Source organism: Phoenix dactylifera, chromosome 8, assembly GCF_051530095.1.
Source record: "Phoenix dactylifera cultivar Ajwa chromosome 8, Ajwa_hap1_PhDact_Kaust_v1.1, whole genome shotgun sequence".
Classification (NCBI taxonomy): Eukaryota; Viridiplantae; Streptophyta; class Magnoliopsida; order Arecales; family Arecaceae; genus Phoenix; species Phoenix dactylifera.
The window spans coordinates 6,605,361-6,629,316 of NC_143197.1; the positions used below are offsets into that span (position 1 = coordinate 6,605,361).

Consider the following 23,956-nt stretch of genomic DNA (forward strand, 5'->3'; position numbering starts at 1 on the left):
GTCATAATCACATCTAGTGAAAGCAATTCAAATTGTTGAAATCATTCCTATAGATTCGTACCACTCTTTTCACTGAGGTTTTCAGAGCACAAGTTTTGAATGGTGGGATGGGTTCATCTTCCGCAATAGCTTTGGATCTAGGCACATGCTGGTACGAACCGTATTGATGGCTTGCCACTTTTTAGCCTTGATCTGTACCACCTCATGTATGGGACATGAGAGGTTGCAAGTAGTGTGTATTAAATTATCCAGGTGGAGATTGGATTTCTTCATTTGGTCTAGGTTGGCTAGCTTTTCCCGGTCAGCATTAAGCGGTCTGAAATGTAGTGGGACAAACTGAACGGTTTCAACAACGATCCAAGTTCGTAGCATTGTGTAGTGTTGATGTTTTGCAGTGGGATCTGTGTGCTCCACAGAATTTTGGGCCAACGCGGTCTAAGATGTGAGGTATTGAAGCCCTTTTCTGTAAGCGATCTGGAACTAGAAGTCGAGGACGTTCATTGCTATAGTTTAGTATGGTTAGTCAACTATAATTTTCTTCAATTTTTTGTTTATCTACATTATTTGAAGTAGATGATTTCTGACAAATAATTTGTTAGATGATTCTAGAGGAATAATTTCTGAGTTTTAAATGAATGTGCAAAATAGATTCCCTTTTTCCATGACATGGCTTGATGGCTATCTTAGTTTATTAGAAATCCTTTTTCTCTGTTAAGTGACTTGATGGACATACTGTGTTTTGGCTGGTATTCTTCTCTTATTCCTCCGAGGAAGTGTTTTTCTCAAAAATATGGTGGGCAGGTCTGGCTGAAATCGGGTAAGAGCGAGACTCAGCGATAACGTTTGATTGCAAAGGTCGCGGGTTGCATGTTTCGCGTGGATCAACCTACCTCACGGATCTCAAGGCGCTCCAAACTCCATGTACAGATCTCAAAGCAACCAGTGGATGATCTACGGTGGAGGTGAATCCTTCACCATGGGCCCTCCCGATTACAGCAACCCTTGGTTCGGCAAGCAGACAAGCAGTGGCTTGGTCAGTTGGTCTATGGAGCGAAAGAGAGATCATTTCGTATTTAGATGTAATATGGGATTATCATTTGAAATAATAATATTCTCGTCTGTCCAACGAGCCCTGGCTTGGCGCAATCGCGCGAGGCACACAACGGGCACAGACAGATCCGGACTCGCGTGAGTGCCGAATTCTGTTTGCATTGTCCTGTTTCTTAAGGTCTAATCTGAAGTTGATATCCGGGCTGATGCGTTATTGACATTGAACACGGGGACATGGCAATACATCTGAGAAGGAAACCATGATTTGTTTTTGCAGAGCAAGCGAGCTTAAAACAACAAGAGTCAAGTAAAGTAGCTTTCTCATGTATTATGTCACCTTAGCCTTCTAACTTCATTTAGTTTCATCGTTAGCAATTGGAAATTCTCAAAAGTTTTTGGTTTCATTGAAGGATGCCTAGGAATTCCTGATCACTGAACTTAAGAAGTGAATCAGAATACTCTGTTATCATGTCAAGCTCGGTTCAGGCATCAAATGTAAGTTTCTTGGGTTGGGCTGTTGATCTTTACCTGTAGAAAGTTTGAGCCATGTTATGACCACGTATAACTCAAACAAGCTAACCCATAAAATGGAAAGGAGCTCACCTACAGTAGCACGCAGGTAAATCTGTCGCTCAAAATAGTACCCACCCACAATTCCCCACCTAATAAGATGATAAGATGATTCAAATGCGGAGCCCATGATAAGATGATTTGTGGCTAAGACGAACACTCTACACTGATAACCATTCAAGAATCTGTTCTATTTTATGCTGCAGTTTGTTTAGGCAATTTAGCCTTGCTGGCAAGTAAAAGACAGGATACGGACCACCTTAATCCATCCATGTGGTGGACCGAGTCACAAGTTTTAACTAATTGCATCACTTGGACTCTCTCTGGGAATCCATTTTACTGATTTTTGGCAATTTTACCACACATGCTAAATAATAAGCCTCCCAAGTTACTTATTCTTTTATTTTAATTAAAATCATCTCCTTAATAAAAAGTCATTGTTGAGTAATGGAGAAAAGATGTTCACAAAATGGGACGTGCTGTTGTAAGTTATTTGCTACCAATTGCCCTACATCAGCGCAAAAAGCTCTTGCATTCTCTTCATTTGGATAAGAAGCTGCAGAATATAGGCATCAATTGTTAGAATTTCACCAAGCTAAAGACAAAAGGACATGGTATCTGATTCATGTAAAGTGCACAAATTTGATTTTTTGCAAAAAATATAGATAAATATATTATACTGAAATTATATAAACCCACTTCCGTGTCGCTGTTGACCTAAGTTCATAAAAAATGAAAGGTAAGTTACACGTGGACCTACTTGTTTATTAGACTATAAACACAACTCTTTACAGATCACAGAATCGCAAGACTTGAGAGTCACTAATCAGTGACCAATGAGCCTTTTCTCTTCACTTTGATCAAATAGCATCCTGCTATTAGATTTGTGATACCGAGCAAGTTCATTTCTTGCATGCGAGAGAAGCTTGTCCGATTCAGCTAGCCTATTGCCAAGCTCCTCCGTGCCAACATTCTGGGAACTCTCCTGTAATAAAAACCAGCACTCGGCAGATTGGGAAAACATAAAACTGAGTAACTATAGAAAACCAGCACTTGGCATACCTTGGTCTTTTCTGGATGCCGCAGATGGTCTTGGATGCTTGGTGATCCAACTAGTGACTTCACTGTTTCATCCATCTTTGCAATCTTTTGATGGAGATTGGCTTTATCCATCTGCAAATGCAAGCATCAGAACTTGTTGAAGGAAGAAGGAATAGATGACTTGCTGAATAAATATCTGCACCTTCAACATCTCATTTTGTGCTGTAAGCAACTGATCTCGTTGCTGAAGCTGTTCCATCAGCACCTGGCTTGCAAGTATGTCTGATTTTCTTTGATTAACTTCTTCGGCCAAACTACAAATCAAAGTCCCTACAAATGCATTATTTTTGAAGGAAAAATGCACATATGGAATCATTGCATAAAAGTTAACCAACACTAGCAACAAACATGGAGAAAATGGTGGACTAGTTTTAGATTTGATTCGTTAAAATCCTACAATAATTTTCCAATTGTTCTTGGTTTAGTTTTATACAAGAACTCAGATGAATATATAAAAGCATCATACTCGTCTCAAAGCCAGATAATATGAGAATATTGTAAAAAGATAATAAGAGTAGTTATTTCTTAAAAAAAGAAAAAACAGAAGGGGAGAAAAAAAGAGGCTCACCTGTCTGTTTCCTCAAGGAGATAATTAATTTGCTTCTTCAGATTCAGAATTTCCATATCCTAATTTGACACAAGGATAGGTTCAGAAAAGAGTGCTGAAGAGTAGAACAAATCATTTGGTTAAGTTTTTACCTTAGCTTTTGTTTCCTCAATTTGTTGCTGAGCTGTCATTAATAGTTTTTGCAGCTCCTCCTGGTCAATTAAGTCCTAGGATTTCCAAAAAATAATAGTTTTTAATAATTAAATCCAAGAAGGATAGTTAAAAAATCTCAACAAACTTATCAGTGTTTAAAAAATTCACTTACAGCATAGTTGGTCAAGTCTAACTTGACACCCAGTAAATCCCTAATTACATCATGAGTCATGCTGTCTACTACTGCTAGTCGTGCAGTTAACATACAAACCTGAACAAATTACAACATCATGGAATTAAACATGTTTATAACTTTACTCTTTGCAAAGTAAAACATAGTGACTAGTGACAAGATAGCACTAGACATAGGAAGCTATTTCCAAAAATTTTACAGAATATGTAAGTCACAGAGTGGACAAGATATGGCAAAGGGACTTGTTGGTCAAAAGGTCTGGGGATCTAAAGATCTAGAGAAAAAGTTATGAGACAAGATCCGATGAAGACATGGTCCCATAAACCATTCCCTCAAAGCAAACAAACAAACAAATTAATTAAACAAGCCGGAAATATGAACGAATTTCAAGTCTGTGAATCATAAATTTGATCTTGGGTGCATCTAGTAAGGCAAATGAAAGTTTTGTAGGTAATTTTAGTAGATTCTTACAAACTTGAAAGGAAGATAAGAGTTAATTAAAGTTTGAAGGCACAAATCAAGCCAAACCAAACTAAATTAATACGCCTCATCCCATCCATATACTGAGAGTCTGAGAATGTTTTATGACCAACTCTCAAGCCCTTTGAATCGGTGCCAAATTTTCATGCAAAGGCAAACTTTCACCAAGAGAGGAGCATGCCATATGATATAGAAGGGCAGTTGCCATGTAGCAAAACCTAAAATATTGATTATGCACCTAAACTCATATTATAACAAATCACTAGCTAGTTTTTGTTTTGGTGAGCTATACAAAATGAAAAGGTATAGAAAAGCAGGATTAGAATACTGTAGGAGAGAAGCATTTTTAAAAGGAATTTCTCTATGAATAAGTTTTTGCTGTTGAGGGTGGGCCTTGGTGCAATGATAAGATCGCTCCATTGTGACCTAGGTGTCATAGGTTCGAAATATGGTAACAACCTCTCTACACATGAGGCAAGACTGCATACATTTGACCCTCTATAGATCTTGCAGTGGTAGGAGCCTTGTGCACTAGATGCCCTCTTTTATAAGTTTTTGTTGTCTCTAGGAAACTGATAACCATAATGAACTATGTGATGGCCCAATTCACTTGGACTAACCCGAACTCACCCTTGGCCCAAAATGTAGGCCAGGCACGTGCTCTGCACATGCTAGCCCAATAGTTAGACTCCTAGTGAGAGTCTTCTTTCCCTTCTCCAACGACTCCAGGTAGGAACCGGAGTCCTAAGAATGCCAGACTCGAGCCAAACCTAAGGGCTTCTCTATAAGAGATGCCCATCTACCCTTCAAGATCCTCCACCCCCAAGCATCGCCTCTCTTCCTCTTTCTTATTCCCACTCGTGTTGTCGTGTCCTGTTACTGCGCCCACCAAAATTGCAACCACAAATCTCGCTAGAAGCAAGGTATTGATGCCTTCCTATTGATTCCCCCTTTCTCTTGCCTATTCTCGCATAGAACCACCACCACCAACTGAGAGTTCACCAGAAATTGACCAGCAAAACCTCCTGTTCGCTACCCTATTTCCACCCCTATTTTCCGTTGATTTCATTGTTTTTCTCATCGATTATTGTCGCCACTAGCCACTTGCAACCACCTAATGACATCATGGGCTACGACCTTCGATCACCACCACCATCCAATCCCGGACCCTCTTCTTCTTTCTCTAATTCTCAATCGAATCCAAAGATCCTATCCGGCCTTGTTTCGCTTTGTTTCTTCGCTACCAGCCGCCTTCTATCATCAGTCGCCCATCCACTATTACCTTTGTCATCGGTCCTCTAGCAATTGACCACCACCACGACCACCAGGCCACCGCCTTCCTTTTCCCTTGTTTTGAGAGGTTTTGAAGGGCCTTCCTTCTTCTCTCTCTTCTCTCTCTTCACACTCTTTCTCTCTTCTCTTCCTTACTCGCTTTCTGCATGGATCTATAGACCCCAGTCGAGGGTCTTCTACTCCTTCACTATCGACCCAAGTCGACCTCGGTAAAAGGGCCTTGAATTGCCCTGGTACCAAACAGCATATCAACCCCTCACTCCGGTATTTCGAGCATCCTAAAAACCCACCATAGACAATCCCTATCGTCCATTCTTTACCTTTATAGTCCCTACTCATGATTCACCAAGTCGCTGAGATTGGACATACCCTGACCCATGGGACGTCATCACCTGGCCAACCATGCCCTTTTTCTCCTTTTTGGAATTTTACCACCATTAAAGTTGTTGAAAATAAATTAATTGGGCAATAAATAGCTTTGAATAGATTTGGTTGATTTGCTTAGTTGAATTTTGAGGGTTCAAGGTGAAAGATGTAAGTAACTCTTATACTCCATACTAGTTTTTGAACTACCGATCATTTTCAATGTTTAAGATTTTACAAAAATTATGAATAATGTTTGACCGGATAATTTTGTATTTTTCTTAAAATTAAGGATCAAGCATATGATATTATAAAAATCATATTGTCATAAAAAAATAGTTCCATGAATAATTCAATGTCAATGAAATGTTTACGAGCCATAAACTCTAAATTACGAAAAATTTTATTTTGTTATGAAAAGAATGGTTCCATGATTGTTTTACTATTAGTGACTTATTTACGAATTATGAACTCTATCATGCCATTCAATGCTTTTCAACTTATTTATATATGTTTTCGAAAAAGTATAAATATTTTAAAGGGTTTCAAATAGCTATGTACAACTCCTAGAAATAGGGTAGATCATCTGAAACTAGTACCATATGGCTCCGCTAGTAGGTATGAAGCTGGCATACAAATTACAGCCCTGCCAACAGGTATAAACTTGGCACATGCTATGAATCAAGGTACTTTGTCGATTATGGCCCTATTACGAGTATAAAGTGACCTTAGCCTTAATATCTATGAACAGTATTTTTGAATTGTGACTGGCTAAATGGCAAATGATTTATGACTTTATTTATGTTACACACTTAGAATCATATTATGAAGTTTGCATGATTTATGTAAGGATGAAAGCAAGTTTCGTTTTATGACTTAGCTTATCGTATTGTTACTGTGAAATATTTTATTTTCAATGAAAATCACCTATCGAGCCATGCAAAACTTATGCTTGATCCGATAAGATAGTGTAAGATTTGCTTGCTTAGACAAATAAGGTTGCTATGAGTGGGAAATGATATAGGCTTGGAGTTCGTGCTAGAAAGCCTAGAGGATTTTGTTGTAGAATTTTAGTTATTTAGTTGACTATGGACTTGCAGTTGATGACTTTATGGATTTTTGAGGCTATAGTTTTTTGAACATTTGATTTTTGGATTTAGAAGCTTTGTACCAGTACATGTTTCTTTATTTAATGATTGGTAGACTTTGGACCCTTTTTATAAAATTTTATATGAGATGGGTTTTCATACAGATTTCTATAGTTGGCTTCATATTGTTGTGGGTTATACCCCACCGTAGCATGGCCATGTTATGTTCCGGATTTGAGACAACAAACTACATGTAATGGTAACCGAAAATGAGGAATTCTGACTTTCCAGAAAATAAAATATTTGGTAAGACTGGACATATTACCTCTTTTTGCCTATTAGCTGCCAATGCTTCTAGTTCTTCTATCTGATGCCGAGCCACAGATAATTCCTGATCTTTCTCTAAGTTCATCTGCTGAATCAGACTTGATATGCATCGGAATGGTGAGCCAGAGCCCCTTGTCCTTGCTGAATTTTTCTCCATTTTATTTGCTGCATGCGATTCAGAAGGATTGGAAGTTGACACATCGGCTTTCACGTCAGAAAATACACCTTCTAATGCTTTGAACTGCATGAGGAGAAATTAGCCAATCTATATATTGCAATAGCCATAAGGTTCTCTCTTGTATCTGTCTTTCATACCTTCTCTTGGTATAGTGATGATTGTGCTTCAGAATGCAGGACAAGCTCTGCGATATGTTCTCTATATTGCTTGATCTTTATTTACAGCATAGTTTAGAGCCACAAGAGGGAAAAACCAAGAGAAATAATTGGATGAGGAACTAAAATATGACAAAAATAAAAGCAAGGTCTGGACGAACCTCTTTTTCTTTATAAAATATTTCCACTTCAAGATCCTCTATGTGCTTTCTTGCTTCACAAAGTTCAATAATCCTATCATCTAGCCGCCTGCATTTTGAATTCCTTTCAGCCTTTGATAACACAAAGAAAAGCATTGCTCATCATCTTGTTTAATACAGAATTATGCAAGCAATATGCCTGACCTGGGTATTTCAGATGATTCTTCTCCAAGACTTGAACCCTCTGCAATCAAACACTCAGCAGCATTTTCTACCATATGCATCCTGTCTGTTAGAACATGGATTTCCTGTTCTAAACGTTTCCTTATTAACTGATGGTTTTCTACCTCCTCTTTCATGTCATCCACCTGATAGTAGAAATGATGAGAACTAAACATAGATACAGATATTTCTACATGTAATAGACACAAAATAATGGATGTACGATTATCCACACAAACACTGACACACAAATGAAGATAATAAAGAAGAGCTCAAGAAGTGGGAAAGACTACATGTCTCCAAATCCTAGGACCAATCTAAAGATTGCACAGCAAAATAGACATAAAGCACTGGAGCGACCAGTGAAATTCTTGGTGGATCAAAAAGGCAAAAAATTGATTGCATAGTAATATGTGCATAATTTTTCTTCCTTGCTACTCTTGAACATATAGCAAACTTAACTTCCTCTGCAGACCAGAAAGGAATCGTCCTTTCTTGAAAGGCATGTCAAGTCGTAATAAGTCTCAAGGTCTGAACAACCATTATCTTACCATAATGGCCCCCTGGAAAACCACTAACAGAGATAATGCCCATTATATACTCAATCAATGGTAGCAAATGTCAATTCAGGATAGAAATTGTCTTATAAATGATACGGGGATCTGATGTAAAAATATTATTTAACCAAAGGAACAATAGAAAGATCAAATGTTGGCCATTTTCCCTGATTCATAACAGCTGCTGTAACAGAATAACATCTTAATGAAAGCCACTGATTACATATTTATTGCATGTGCACGTGTATGACATAATGGTGTCCTACTAAGCCATCTGAAACAGCTCTAATAACATTAGAATTGCTGTTCTTTTAAACCATGTCATGCTATAAAATGCAGAACTTACCTTCCTCTCCAGTACATTTATAGTACCTTCAAGCTCCTGAATACAATGTTCAAGAATTTTAACCTCCTCTTCCTTCTCTTCTGCATATATTTTACTTGACTCTGCAACCTGAAATAATCAACCCAAATTCAATTCTAGAACACCTGTAGATTTTAAAATAAGTGAGTGAAGGTAGCCCATATTAATTACTTACCTGACAAGCTTCAACAGCAATGGCTTCTTTTTCATCAACTAAAGTCATTGCCATGTCAAGTTTATCATTCAAGTAGACTATTTCCGCCTGGAGATGATTTCTATCATTACTGACCCTTCTCAAGTCATCCAAGATTCCCTCAACAGAAGAATTATTTGAAAGAATTTCCCTCTCTAAACCATCTATAACCTTTCTTTTCTCTTCCAACAGCTCCTCTGTTTGAGTATTCCTAATATGTTCATCTTCGAGCTGGAGCCTTAATTCAGTATTTTCATTTGTAAGCATGACACATAATTTTTGGGCTTGCTCCAATTCAGATTTTGAACTGGATAGTGCAGCTTCACTTTCAGCCAACTGAGCTTCCAGCTTCCGTTGTCTTGACAGGATATTATTAATCTGGGCAGTTTTTATTGCAAGTTCATGTTGAACATTGCCCAAAGTGGTAACCATCTCCCTACTTTCATCTTTCATGTCCTTAACATTGGAGGCTGACTCTTGCAACAATCTAAGATCAAAAAGTAGCCCTCTTATAATGTTGTCTTTCCGAGCAGATTCCCTCTTCAGTGACCAAGCATCTGTTACTATATCAGCTTCTTTTACCTCATTTGAGCCTCTACGCAAAAGCATGTACATTTTCTCTTCAATGCTGCATATATTTTGAAACATTTTGCCAAGAGAAGAGTCAGTCATTTTGTTTAAAGCATGGAACTGCAGCCCAGGATGAACCAGACCAACTATATAACATAAATTGTTCCTTAGCTCATTCAGTGTCTGTATTAATTTATTGCCCAATTCAGTTTTTGCATGTAAATAATGGAACCTCCCTGTTTCTTCTTTCTCCCAATACATGGGCTTAACATTATGTTTGTTCACTGAACTTTCTTGCACAATATTGTACTCACAAAGAGACAATTCTCCATCATCCTCTAAATCCGAGTGAGAAAAAATCAACCGAGCACATTGATGCTTAAGATGCCCAATGTCAACAAGAAGAACTTCTGTATCAGTTTGTGCCCCACCGATCCTTTCATCATGGATGTTGCTCTTGCTTTTCAGGATGCCCACCTCATCATCTTGAAATATGTTGGGTTGCAGCTCAAAATTCTTACAAATATCAGAGTAAGAAGCACCTGAAGATACCATGTCAGTTTGCACTGTTTCCCCTACAACAGTAACCAATTCAGTTTTTCCTTCTCTGACAGGAAAATTTGCACATATAGAAGCTTCCTCACCTAAAGTCAACTCCTGAACAACATTATCCAAATAGGTGGCCATTTTTGCAATCATCTCTTTTACTAATTCTGTATCATGGGTCAAGTCTGAATAATTTTTCTGAAACTTTGCAACTCTGCCCTTTGTACATTTTTGGTCTGATGATAGTTTTGTTGTTTCATTCTCCACAGTATCCGTACTACCAATAGGTCCAACAACTAAATCTTCAACTGTTTGAAATTCATTCTGAACCCCCTCGGTGTTTCTCAAACTAAAGAAGTTCAGTTTACAGTCTTGAACGACCATGCCTGCCAACCCTTTAGTTACCAAGTTGTCTATTGGAACATCCATGTGATTGTTTTCCACATTCCCAAGTACTGAATAAGACCCCAATTGTCTGTATTGAAGAGAAGAATCTACAATTAAATGCTTGTTTTGCTCAGAAAAGGCTCCTATCTGACACTGATACAGAACAAGCGATGCAAAACCTTTCTCCATTACTTCTGATATTGTTTCTTCAAGACATGATCTTGAGGTGCCAATCCATCGTAGCAGCTCATGCCCAAAGGAAAACATATCAGACCAAATAACATTTACTTCCTCCAATGTGAACCTCCGCATTTCCACAAAAGATTCGCTGAGTGAGATTGCAATGCCTAATATTTCTGCTATACTAGAATGAATCTGTTTTTCTAAATTTCGATTTTGATTATCCACAGAAAAGTTTAAGGCCTCAAGTTGGTGTAGTTCTTCAACCAATGTAGTTCTCTCTGCCAGCAACTCTTGGCTTGCCTGTTTCCACTGATCCCTTTCACATTTTGCATCTTCATTTGCTTTAAGTAATGCCTGCAGCATGAGCTCAGCCTCTTCCATGGTTTCTTGAGCTTTTTCAAACTTCAAAAGAAAACCAGTTGCCTGCTTTGTTTTCTCTTCTGCATCTCGCCAAGCATGATTCATCTTAAGCCTTAACTTCTGAAACTTGAAAGCAATGGAATATTAGACTTTTTATTCAATTATCAATAATCACATACTAGAATTACGTGTTATTCTTGCAACGTGCTACCATTTACTATTTTTGCACTTGCTATTGTTGGAGTTTTTATTCCCAAGAGTTACAAAAACAAAAGCTCCACTACTGGAAGCAAGAGTTAGGTCATTTGAAATGTTGTATGCCATTCATTTTATTTGTTTTCACTTAGATATCAGAAGCTGTCTGAGCTGTGAAGTCATGTAGATTTGTTTTTATTGTTCTGTTATACATTCATAAGTTTTATGGAGTTCAGTAACAATTGTAGTTGTTGCTGTGCAACATTATTCCTATGCCAATGTAAACCATATCAAAACTTCTCATTTTTTCCAAATCTCTCTCTCTCTCTCTCTCTCTCTCTCTCTCTCTCTCTCTCTCTCTCTCTCTCTCTCTCATGTGCGAGTTTGCAAATCTAACCATATCACTTTATACCAAGGTAACATTAGTTGGCATCATATCATGCCATACAACACATACCATGCCGAGAGGTTTCCTAAACCTTAAATGTATGTGTTGTGTGCATATACCTGTACTGGTTGGTTTGTTACTACCTTAGCTTATCCTCATAACCAGTGAAATTGTTGGGCGAATCAAGCAGTCTGTAGACACAAGAGCCCCTTAATGCACCTAGCTGTACCAGTTAGGGTCATTTTGGATGGCCAGATAAACCATCTGTCCATATCACTAACATAGCTGCATTTGTCTCTTTAAGGGAAGAGTTGCAGGTGTTGGGGGAAGTCCACTTTCCCTTAATCCTTGGTATTTAGGGATAGTGAAATCCACCAGAAAGGTGATTTCCACTATCTTAAAAACCAGGCTTGTAGGTTCAACAAACTCCTCCAGCTCAGATTTCTCCTCTCCATTATCACCTTAAACATCACATTTCACACTTTTATTAAGGTACTCCCAGGTCCAGAATACCAATGTACAGATGGGCACTTAGTGACCCAGCAAATGCTTTTAAGTGAATGAATATATTGCCCAATAATAACACTTAATGAGCATCAATAAAAGTATATCTTGATTAGAGCTGATCAAAATCCGGGCCGGGCTCTACAGCAGAAATTAGGCCCGATGGCTATGCCCAGGTCCGGCCCAGGCCCGACTGTCGGGCTTAAATTTTTGTCTAGGTCAGACCCGACAGGCCCGATTTTTTCTTTGTTTGGAATCTGGAAATAGGCCAGAATGGCCCAATAGCTTAATGGGCTCTCTAAAACTGGATGTATTTTTCTATCTTTAGATATAAAACACGGGCCGGGCCGGGCCATTTTTAAAAGTTTCCAGGCCCGGCCCGATTTTTTGGTCGGGCCGCTTTTCCTGTCCAGGCCCGACCAATGGGCCTTTTTTTTAATGCCCAAGCCCGAAAAATTTCGGGCCGGGCTGGGCGAGCCAGAAGGCTCATGATCAGCTCTAATCTTGATCATCAGACTATATAATCCTTCTCCAAGAAATTAATTAATAATGCCTAAGAATGGTATAACACAAATCTGATGAATGAAATTAAAGTATCTTCCATTAACATAGTGCTAGGGAAACTATGATAGTTCAGCTACAATGCATTATCTATTAAAAGGTCTAGCTAAGAATTAAAATTTTTGATCACTGAAAAAGAATTAAAGCATTGCAAGTTGTACTTTGTACTTGACTATTATATATAATAATCATTATATGAGTATTAAAAACTACAGAATATATTAACTTGCATTTAATATTGTTCAATTAAAAATTTGTCTAGTTCAATGAGTATAACCCTGATTTGATCCGAAGATATCCATAATATAACATTTGTTGTGCATGATCCATCCAGGTCATTCGGTTGTCTAATCATAAGTCTTTACCGTATTCAAGCTACTTGCTTGTCGAACGACCCATATACTTGGATTCCTCAGCATCTAACCTCGATGTTTGTACCACATTTGAGCTTTGGTTGACATATAGATGCTCCTTAAGGGACATTTGTGATAGCAGCACCTGCACATCCACATCAAATCTATTCCATACTCAGATTTGACATTCATCAACATTTGTTCCTCCCAGGATCCATACGACAACTAGGTTCTCGTGAGTGTAAACTTAATTCTGTAGTAGGGTTTACATACATATGTATGCCCCTAGCAGATTCATACAACATCTTGGTTCTTCAGTAAATGAGACATATTTGGGTGCTGCATCCTGGTTCCTAAGGATTATGAACATCCATATAGTGAACAGGCTTCGGATCCATGGTTACATGTTCTTGAACGAATTCATACCACATTTAAGTTGTAAAGGCCTTTTGACTGTACTACATAACCAAATGGCTAGGGAACCATATGGGCATCACTCAACTAAAGGCTACGACTAGACAGCAGATTATGTAATTATGTGAAAGAAACTGCGACAACAAGACAGCAGATTACTACTGCCTACAATCCCAGCATCAAATGATAATTTACGCGAATCAACAAGGAAGTGAGCATGATATGTTGATGTGCAACTGTTGTAAAACACTATAATTGAAAACAAACAAACACGCACATGCACACAAAAGAAATAAGTTACCTCTTTAGTTCTGCAATGGTCTACATCAACTTCGTCTATCCTTTCCTCCAGAGTTCGCAGCATGTGTCTCAGTTCCGATATGGCAATCTGATCTGATGGATATTTGGGAATAACATCTAAAACCATATTGTCTGCCCCAGAATGAGATGGCTGATTTGAACGGATTTCTTGTGCAAAACAGTTAGCAACATCTTTGTCATGAAAAAGCATGCCCAACTGAAAGTGTATTTCAACTATGGCATTCATAGCAAAGTCCACATCTTCCATAAGACTTTGTACCAGCAAATTATTAGGAATCAGTTTGTCTTCATGCATATGTATGGATGATGTCCTACTCGCATCAAAGAGTGAATGGAAGCCAGATTTTATGCCACTCAAAGATTCATTGATCTTGGCCAGGCCATCCACTATAATCTGCATTGCCGTGGACTTAATATCAGCATGCGCTCCAAATTTTGGATCTTCAACAATTATTGAAGGAAGAGTCATTCTTTGTACTTTCAACTCCCTGATCCTATCAGTAATTCCATGAACATCATTTATTGAGTCATGAAACAACATCTTCATGGCAGAATAAGTACTGTTGATGTCAGATATTACAGCAGCAATATGTTTTTCAGCATCAGCGTATGAAGTATGCAGGACTTTGTTAGTATCTACAATCCTTTGGATTGCCATCTCAACTTGAACCCTGAGTTCTTCCAATGCATATGAATTTTCTTCAGCATTAGCTTCCTGAGCTTTAAGACTTGGGTCTTCAACTGAAACAGGAGATTTCTCGTTTAGGATTTTGTTTTTAATATTGTCTCTCCGGGCATCCATAGAAAATTTATGAATTTCAGATTTAGCAGGATCAGAGCCTTCCGCCTGATTTATACTCTCTACCTGAGAGATTTCATCAAGAAGAATGTTAATTGCAGATTTGGTTATTTGCACATCCAAAGATTCTGAAGCATTCATGTCAAACAACTTTTCAATCACTAGAAATGCAGCATCAGCACTTTTTCTTGCATCTACAATATGATTTTCCTTGCATTTCACAGCATTTTCTAGTTCCTCAATTTTTAATACTTGTTCATCCAACAATTTTCTTAAATGGAATAGTTCTTTCGCATTCTCATCATTTTCAGTCTGCTGGACTTCAGTTATAGCAAGAGTTGCTCCTCTTAGTGAGTCCAACTTCGACTTCATTTCCAGTTCTATTTGCTGTGCATCATTTACCCTCTTTTGCAAGTCAGCAATTAATTTTTCCTTCTCAACAAAGACCTTTATAGCTCTCTCCACATGTTCATTAATCCATGCATTTCCTTGAGGAAATGAATTGACAACGCTTTCGATGTACTGAGATGCATCTTCCAGTGATTTACAACCATCTAGAAGGAATTGTGTCAAATCAATAATTGCTTTCTCCCACTCATCAGACAATACACTAGTTTCTGCATCTCTAGCAGTGACAAGATTTGAGAGTTTCACATTTTCTTGCATCAGAATATGTACTCGGTTGTTAAGTTCTTCATTCCTGGTTCTCAAGAGCTCATAGTTTGCTGCTGAAGATAGGTCATCTCTATTCCTTGAAAGTACTTCTTGCTGAAGTGCAGCAATCTCTTCTTGCAAGGAAAGAATAGTTTTTGCTGTCTCCGCCTCAACCTGCTCCTGGACCTGTTCCATCTCTTGTCGCCATGTTGATACGTGCTCATCCTTGGGTTGCTTATTCATGATTTTAGCCTCCTCAACATCTTTAACCGCGTTTTCCAACGTTGCATCTAAAGCTAACTTTTGAGTGTCAACACATTCTGGTATTTGGATTTCATTTGCATGGCTAGCCTTAGATACAATTCCAAGCTTTTCTGACAATTGTATACCATAATCATGATGTTTCTTGAGATGTGTCTCATCATGCACCTGGCTCTCTAAGAGTTCCAAGAACCTGTCGTTCTCCTGCTTCAGCTTATCAAGCTGTGCAATCAGTTGAACTTGTTGTGATTCCATAACTTTAATCAAAACCCTGGCATCCTTCAACTCCTTTTCAGCATCTCCAAACTGTGAAGGTACATCCCTCATCCCCTGAGCAGGGCTTATATCTGGAAACTTGTCTGCATGATTGCAAGATGCAATCCAACCTACAGACTCCCCTTTAGCTAATGTCTGCTCCATCAATAAAAGTCACTTGGTTAAATTATAATTTCAAATTAGTTTGACCATGCAAGGGCAGCCCCAACAGATGCACTATTAAATTACAGATTGGAAAGGCTTGAAACAGATTGGTTAACGTACTGGTGTTTGTTTATCTAATTCTTTGTTCCTGTCATTAACTGTAGAGGCATCTCCAACCTGAAGAGTAGCCATACAAATCATTGCATGGAAGAAACCACACTCTCAATGAAAAGCCTAATAGGTAATATGATTCTTACAGTGACAATTGCAGTTTGCTCGAGCTCCAAATATTGTTTAAGTTGGAAACGCAAATTGTAAATTTCCCTGTTGGCATAAAGCATGAACATTAGTCAATGTAACTTTGCACACTCAAGTATTAGAGCCAAAGTGCTGCACTGATATTCCATGTTCAACTTTTATATCTTTTAGGGTTTTAAAATTTTGTCAAATAAATTACCTACAATGATTTTTACAATGATTATAAGCCCCAATGAGTTACTGCACGCAAAATTAACCTATCAGCCTCCATTTGCTGATATTTTCAGGTCAGATCTCAACCTTTCACTCCAAACATCAGTGTAATAAACCTTGTCCACACAAAGCAAGCATGTACAAGTCCCAGTAGCACACATGCACACAAAAAATTATTTTACCTAAAAATGATTATTAATGTGTTAATTTGGAGATATTCAGAGTTCATAGTGCTTATTGTAAACTGTTATATGAACCTTGCAGAACATTTGTTGGAAGTATCAATGTCCAATAAAGGCCCCCTTAACAACTTAGTTTCAACCAAAGATGCGATACCAATAAATACCAACTTCAGCATGTAATTGTTTGCCAGGAAATTTAGATTTTGTTTCCATGAAAAAGGAGTATTAGTTTATGCTGTTTGTGAGTTCAATCTACAGAACGTTGCATCAACAACAAAAGGTGCAAGTGTCACATGATGTACTGAAGAGTAGATATAAATTTGCAATATAACTGACATCCGATAGCTTCCCTCTGCCTCCAATATGTGTAAATTTTTATAATAACTTTCCAACAGTAGCAGCTATGGATGTTAGGTCATTTTGGCTTTTCATAGAATTATATTAGCATTTTCCCCACAGTTTACTAATATAAGCTTCGCTATATGATTTAGAAATAATTGATGTCCTGTTGGCAAGACTATCCAGGATATAAAACCTATTATGTATCTAAGATGAGTCATGGAATGATTAACATTCAACATGTTAACAACAAGGGAACAGGAATACGAAACATCTGTATTTAAGAACATTGCAATTGGAAAAGTTCGAGCAACTGACCATCAAAGAGTGAATCAGACTGATTTTTTTGAGGAAAGAATTAGATGTTGATAGATACCTAATTTAGGCCCATAACTTTATTCATCTACTTGTTAAATATTTTATTCTAGGCACGTAAAAGCATTGTCGCTGCATGATGAGAGTTTGAGAATATGCCAAAGTTGGATGATGGGCAAGGACAGCCTACCTAGTTAGTCTAGCATTGTCTTCTAAAGAAGCATCCAACTGTCTCTTGCAGCTGTCTGACTCCTTTAAGTTATCATCCCCCTGAAGATTAAAACCAAAAATGATACCAAATAAATGAAATTAAAGTCCAAAAAAATGTATGGACGAAATTAAGTAGCAAAAACTTTCATTCTGCTGAACGACCGTCAAGCTAGCAAATGGAAAAACAGGTTTGACCACAATCTGTGAAGTTTCCATCTAAAATCAAACAGATATTGGATCAACTTGAAATTACCATTTGTAATAAAAACTTCCATGCTCTTGTGTGAACAGTTTGAATTTTTAAAAAGATTGTCGTTTTTACTTAGTAAACTGCATTACATGAAATTAAGTAAAAGTTCATTCATTTCACAATGGTGTATACCATTTCAAAAAGTGGCCACCTGAGCAGCTGCCTACCCTGCTTAGGGCCCACCCACTTATGCAGCCTCTATATGCAAGCCAGCCTCCTAACAGGTTTCTGAGTGGCCGACCTAGGCCTAGGCAATCCACCAGCTTTGGTGTTAGACTATATTTTCCGGTGCATCAGAGTTCTAGGTACATTAGGCAGTAAACCTATGCTCCTGCTTCCAGTTGGTGCTCAAAATATTGGGAGATGACAAGCTTCACAAAATATTTAAAGTTCTTTATTCTTTGCATTTAGTGTTTTATCATTTGCTAGAGTTGTTGCAGAAACTCATTCGAATTTCTTGTCATGTTTTTCAAATAATCAATCTCAATCACCCCATAATTTGCACAAAAAATTAGTAATGTACTGGTTAACATATCATGCTAATACAAAATAGGACCTCAAAAAAATATAAAAGCTTTTCCTACTTAATCTTGTTGTCTATAATTTCTTCTAGCTTATTTCCAACTTTCTATTAAGTATGAATCTTGATTTAGCAATGCATACGATCTTTCTAGGCATCCGCTTCATTAATCTTAATCAATTCATCATATTCTCTTATGTTAATTACCCCGATTGATAGCAAAACATAATATTGCAGATGATATCATATGCATGTATTAACTAAAGCCAATGTCAATATAATATATTTACATAGGAAAAAATTCTAACCTGAGTTGCCCCTCTAGTAATTGGTGTGAATTTCCCCTCGAGAACCTTTAAAAGCTATGCACATTTATAGCAAATTTTAGCATGCTGCCAAATAGATCGATGAAAGACAACCATAGTGAATTGGAATATTAAAAGGGAATAGGAGAGACCTGGTTGCGCAAATGAGAAACCTCTGCTAACAATAGTTCACGTTCTCCTTGGTGGTAGAAGTTTTGAAACCTGAATTTGAATCAGAATAATCAAGCAAAGGCTTGTTCACTCAAGTAACCAATTTAGAAGGATGAAAGAGCATCATTCCAGGAACTTGATCCAGTAAGAAAAACATAGATAACTCTCTTAATAAAATTATGTTAATAGTTACATTCTAAGTTGCTCGACCAGTCTCATATTTTCCAAGGCAAATTGAGTCAAATCAGGGTTGCTTTCCATTCTTTCTTGTAGCAGCTGAATCTCTTTGGATAGTGCTGCATTTTCCCCCATGAGATACCCATCAGAAGTCACAAGGTCATCTGCAAGCAGTTCCAATCTTCTAAGTTTTTCCTCCTGGAGTCTTAGCATCACTTTAGTCCGCTGAGCATCATCTTCCCTCTGATGCACCTATAAGAGAAGCAGCACTGGAAATCAATCATGGAGATATTATTATCACTGTTAAAGCAGAAGTCTAATATGGTGGTGGTGGTGGTGGCACACAGAATGCAAACTTCTGTAAAGCTTATAAATGTGTCATTTATCAACTAGAATAGAACTTAAACATGTCAATCAATAAACTTTTCCAGCAACATGAACAATATGCATCATGAAAAGTGACAGATACCAAACGATTCATGTGCTTAATTTCAGCCTCTAGCCTCCTGACTTCAGCCTCTACCATTTTCTCCCTCCTGAGGGCACCAGTTAAAGCAGTTTCCAGATGTTTAACCTGATTCATTATTGACTTGCAGTCAGTAATCAATGTAAAATCTCTTGAGATAGCATCAATAGGTTTTTTGAAGGATGGCAGGATACCTTCTGGTTTAGATGACCTAGATCACTGAAAGCATTTGGGTTTCCTCCCCCTAAAGAATCGAAATAGTCAAAAAGATTGCTTGAATTACCCACCTCAAGACCAGGGGAGGGATAGTATAGGGATCTTGGAACACTCTGATGCTTGACGAGGAAGTTCAGCTGATCCTGTTTATACAGGCACTCCACATGCTTGGCTTCAATGAAGCACATCTAAAAGGAGAATGACTTCCGGATAGAGATTTTTACCTTTAATGTTTGTATCTGCCGTTGCAATGCTAGCACATCCCCTGAAGCATCTTCGTTCACTTTTGCCTAGGCATGGAAGGAGAAAGAATCATTAAACTCAGAAAAACTCATTACTTCCTCATTTGTGAGTAATTATATGCATTAGGGAGCACAACAACTAATTACATTGTTCTGAATCAGTTTGGCACGCTGAGCAAACTTCAGAGTGCTTAATGTCTCACTTGCAGAACTGCATCAAACCAATAATAAATCAGAGATATATTAACCAAATTGTGTAAATTATTATTCAATGAAAGAAAATGAAAAAACGGAACAATAGAATAGGCACCAGATGGATGGGCTGACATTTGCTATAATTGTTGTTTTAGAATTTCCACCTAAAGAATCCTGCAGTTAGGACAAATGATGATATAAGCCCTGATTTGTTCTCATGATATCTAACAGAGGCAAGAGATGGGAGAACTCATTATCTAGTAGTTTGAAGGTATAACCTGAAGGAGAAATGTGAGCCTTGAATCTCTGTACGGCACATGACGGCTTTTACCATTTGCAATATCCACTAGTGTCATGATAACTAGACTGAAAACAAAAAACATATTAAGAATGCATGTTGGAGATAACACCCTTGTGCCACCTACATATAAAAAATCTATATAAACATGACTTGAGAATAGTGATTATAATAAATCAAATTGTGGGTTCCCCTACATGACATTGCCAGCCTTAAACATATGCATTCACATGAAAAAGACCAGTTAGTGAAGACACTAGAGAATGATAATGTAAAAGGAGTTAGAAAGTGCACAGTGATAGCACCAGAAAGGTTGAAGATGGTGGCAACTATTATTCATATAAGCAAATTGGCATGTGTTTCTACTTCCTAGAAAAAGGTAACATGAACCTTTAATCAACTATTTCATTATAATTACCCAAGAGTAGATAAAGATCTGTTGATATTTGCTGCCTCTTTCAATCGTTCTCCTTCTGCACCAGAGCTTTTCTGCCTAGATCCAAGTATTTCATTCAAGTACTGCTATAAATGATTAATAAAAAAGGAGTTTGATATCAGAATATTGGTCTTACCTCTCTGAACCAGCAAGATCCACCAAATTCAACCTTCCAAAACGGAGGTGTGTCATGGAATCTTTCTCCCATCGGCTCTCAATGACACAGGTAAGGACACTATGTGACCGACTGCTTTCAAGGTTCATGTGGGTTGCTGCCATTTTTCGGTTTGCAGCACCCTGTAGAGATATTGTAGCACATAAGTACACAGAATAGCATTTTTCATCATCCTATAAGAAGGATCAGGCATTCCAAAGGGATAAAAAGTATAATGGTGTTGTTTGTTACCTGTAGCAGAAGCTCAAGTACATCCTTTACAGATGATACTTCAAATTCCTTTAGGTTTTCAACATATACACCCTTCTTCAAGTCTTCTCTTAGCTATAATAATGAATCTTATTATCATCTGCTGTTTATAAATGAATATTGATGATAAAAGCATTTAATATTTCGGTAAAATACCTGCAGATTAGTTGAAGAAGGCTCCAGGAGATCTGTTATCTGTTCATTATAGATCTCAAGGAAAGAACATTTACAGCTATACTTCAGCTGCTCACCACTTCGACTAGTCTCTTCCTGTTTCCAGACAAAGTTTTGATAAGAGGAACTCTACAAGTTGAGCGGTATTAGTATTTTAAGTACCTCACCTCCCTTATCCTTGAAAATAAATATTCAAAAACACGAGGTGTCATTCCACGATCTTCACAGAGGATCTTATCCATCTCCCGAATCTCTCCCATCATGGTGTGTGTCTTTCCACTACCAGTCTGCACAAAAGCCAAAAATTCTATTATTAGTCAGTAGTTAGTTTAGCTTACACCAATATGTTGAGCAAACCTACCTGACCATATGCAAACATGCAGCTATTGTAGCCAGACATGCAATTTTCCACCATTGGCAGGCCAACAACTTTGAAAAGTTTTACCTGTTCAAAAAGTGGGAGACCATCAAGATGTACCCACAAGGTAATTTGCACGATTATTAATGTTTGCTATGGTTGCAAACCTGAGATGTGGTCTCACATGCTACGTGATCGAAAGTAAACCTGGTTTCAGGATGACCTGTCCATACTAATGTCTGTGAGCTCTCCTGGACCAAGCATCTCTTATAACCTTGCAAAGCACTCTCCGCTCCACTTATTGGCCGGATTCGTATCAGGACCTATACCAAACATCTTCGGCATCATATTCTTGCATCATGAGTTGTTACTTGTTTGTTTTAGAATGGTAGTATAGATAATGCCGGAAGTAGCAAACAATTGAAAGGAATCTTTTGACACCCTTCTCCAAGAACAACCCTTAAGTAACTACCCAACCCAAAAGAATTATAGATCTCAATAAGCAAACCTGGCGAAAGCTAGAAATTTATCAAACAACAATTGTACAAAACAAACAATGGCTTCAAAATAAAGCATTAAGTAAAAGACTAATTTTGCAAAAGTAGCCACAGTGATTGAGACTGACAAAATTATTATTAAACACAGGGAAATGCATAAAAATTCCACCTTTTCAGTGTAAATATAAAAATGAACACCAAAACATATATTCTGGAGTAGCAGAGGTGTCTTACCTGCACATTGTGATCCTTCCAAAAGGATGGATCTTCATTGAACTCAAAATGCGGAACGTCAACCGGCACCAAAGATTTCACATCGGGTATGCCCGTCGAAACCCTAGACGAGCAACCCCTCTCTCTCCCCGCCAGCTGATGACCGGCATTATTAGCTCCCCAGCTCCCAATTCCACTACAAACCCTAGACAGGCCCCTCGCCGGAGTGCTTGGAGCCGATCTAGTAGTCGCGCTGGACCCCTTGATAGGAAAATCGGCGAGACGCAGCTCACTCGATGGCCCTTCCCTGGGGTTCTGGGACCGATCTTGGATAGAGATCAAAGGGGATCTGGGTAGGGGCACGGGAACGGCATCCGCGGGGTTTCCTTGCTCATTCTCGTTCCCTTCCACCGGTCTGGTTCTGGAGCCGCTCCGCCTCGAGGAGAAGGACATGGCGATGAAGGAGAAGCTTGAGATCGAGAGGAGGAGAAGGTGAGCTGAAGAAACCCTAGAAAACGGAAGGGTTTTGGAAGATGTAAGGATTCGGTCCGAGATGGGACTCCGCCATGGATCAAAGAGGGAGCTGCTGGAGTTCTTGGTTTTATGGTCAGTGGAGAGTGGAGATTCTTCTGACGCTAGAGAGAGAGGGAGGGGCGTTCGGGGGATTCCGCTCGATTTCAAATTTGAAGCGGAAGCGAGGGCAGCGCCGGTACGTTCTTTTTCTTTTATAAACACATCCTACCGAGTAATCTTTTATGTTCTATATGAGAGAGAGTGAGAGACTTACAAACCACTAGGGTATATTTATCAACTCTCTTCTGTTGAGGAGAACAAACAAAACTCACATGATTGCTTCATTATCATCTAACGGTTACTATTGTAATGGGATTGATGGTAGGTCAGGTTTAGAAAGGGATGGATATCCATTAATTCCATATCTAGGTCTGCTTGATCACAATTTAACCAGGAGTGGCAAAGTGAAGTTTCCTAATTTTTTACTGGATCTATAAATGTACAATACTATGAGCCAAAATAAAAGTTAAAGTAAAAAAAAAGAAAAACATGTTTGTATGAGCTCAGGGGTCACGAGAACGGAGAAGGATAGTTGAGACATGTAAAAAAAGTAGAATCACCTGTGGTCTAAGTCGTGTTGTTCAGTGTTTGTATTATGATGATACAGTCTAGAACTCTACACGTGTGATATGTAACGCCAAAATGATCGAATAAGGTTAAAAAAAGAAAAAGGAAAAAAAAAAGTGGAGTTGCGTAAGCCTGAGGTCCATAGGGTTAGAGAAGGATAGTTCGAGAATTTATTATAAATTGGCGTTGTTCAGGAGTGGAGTTGTACCCACAGCATTAGCATTATAACAATAGATTCATTGCACTTTCTACAAATCTCCTTGCAACTAGTGCCTAAACCCTAATTCTACCTTGTTTGATGGAGAGAGTGGGGCGTCCGATAGCCGGCATGGGCAACCTGCGGACTACTCTTGGCAATCGGGTAAATTGGTTTATTTTTCTTTATGTTTCCATTTTATGGTCTCCAATCCCGATTCCTATTCTCCATCTCCTTGTTGACTTTGAGGCATTTTGATTCTAGTTCAAGA

At 38.2% G+C, this 23,956-nt stretch overlaps 1 protein-coding gene across 5 annotated transcripts; it reads right to left on the minus strand.

Moving 5' to 3' along the window:
• Positions 1 to 2,216: 2,216 nt before the first annotated feature.
• Positions 2,217 to 23,061, minus strand: POK1 (phragmoplast orienting kinesin 1). 5 transcript variants are annotated; one of them, XM_039124408.2, is made up of 33 exons: positions 22,371 to 23,061; positions 21,807 to 21,962; positions 21,643 to 21,726; positions 21,449 to 21,568; positions 21,264 to 21,377; positions 21,090 to 21,182; positions 20,820 to 20,980; positions 20,666 to 20,740; positions 20,228 to 20,315; positions 20,065 to 20,123; positions 19,902 to 19,965; positions 19,737 to 19,802; positions 19,491 to 19,655; positions 19,300 to 19,404; positions 18,847 to 19,082; positions 18,635 to 18,704; positions 18,486 to 18,539; positions 17,388 to 17,467; positions 16,148 to 16,214; positions 16,011 to 16,067; positions 13,737 to 15,881; positions 8,957 to 11,146; positions 8,764 to 8,871; positions 7,843 to 8,006; positions 7,660 to 7,747; positions 7,481 to 7,555; positions 7,164 to 7,406; positions 3,594 to 3,692; positions 3,421 to 3,495; positions 3,290 to 3,348; positions 2,864 to 2,975; positions 2,683 to 2,793; positions 2,217 to 2,605 (listed from the first exon to the last, which is right to left on the minus strand). In XM_039124408.2, exons 1-33 carry the CDS (start codon positions 22,800 to 22,802, stop codon positions 2,447 to 2,449), a joined length of 7,974 nt encoding a protein of 2,657 aa, XP_038980336.2. In that variant the 5' UTR covers positions 22,803 to 23,061; the 3' UTR covers positions 2,217 to 2,446. The 5 variants fall into 5 exon arrangements, with proteins under 5 accessions (XP_038980336.2, XP_038980337.2, XP_017696808.3 ...); XM_039124409.3 differs by having other exon boundaries at positions 19,584 to 19,655; positions 22,371 to 22,946; XM_017841319.5 differs by having other exon boundaries at positions 8,957 to 11,140; positions 22,371 to 22,946.
• Between the last annotated feature and the right edge of the window lie 895 nt (positions 23,062 to 23,956).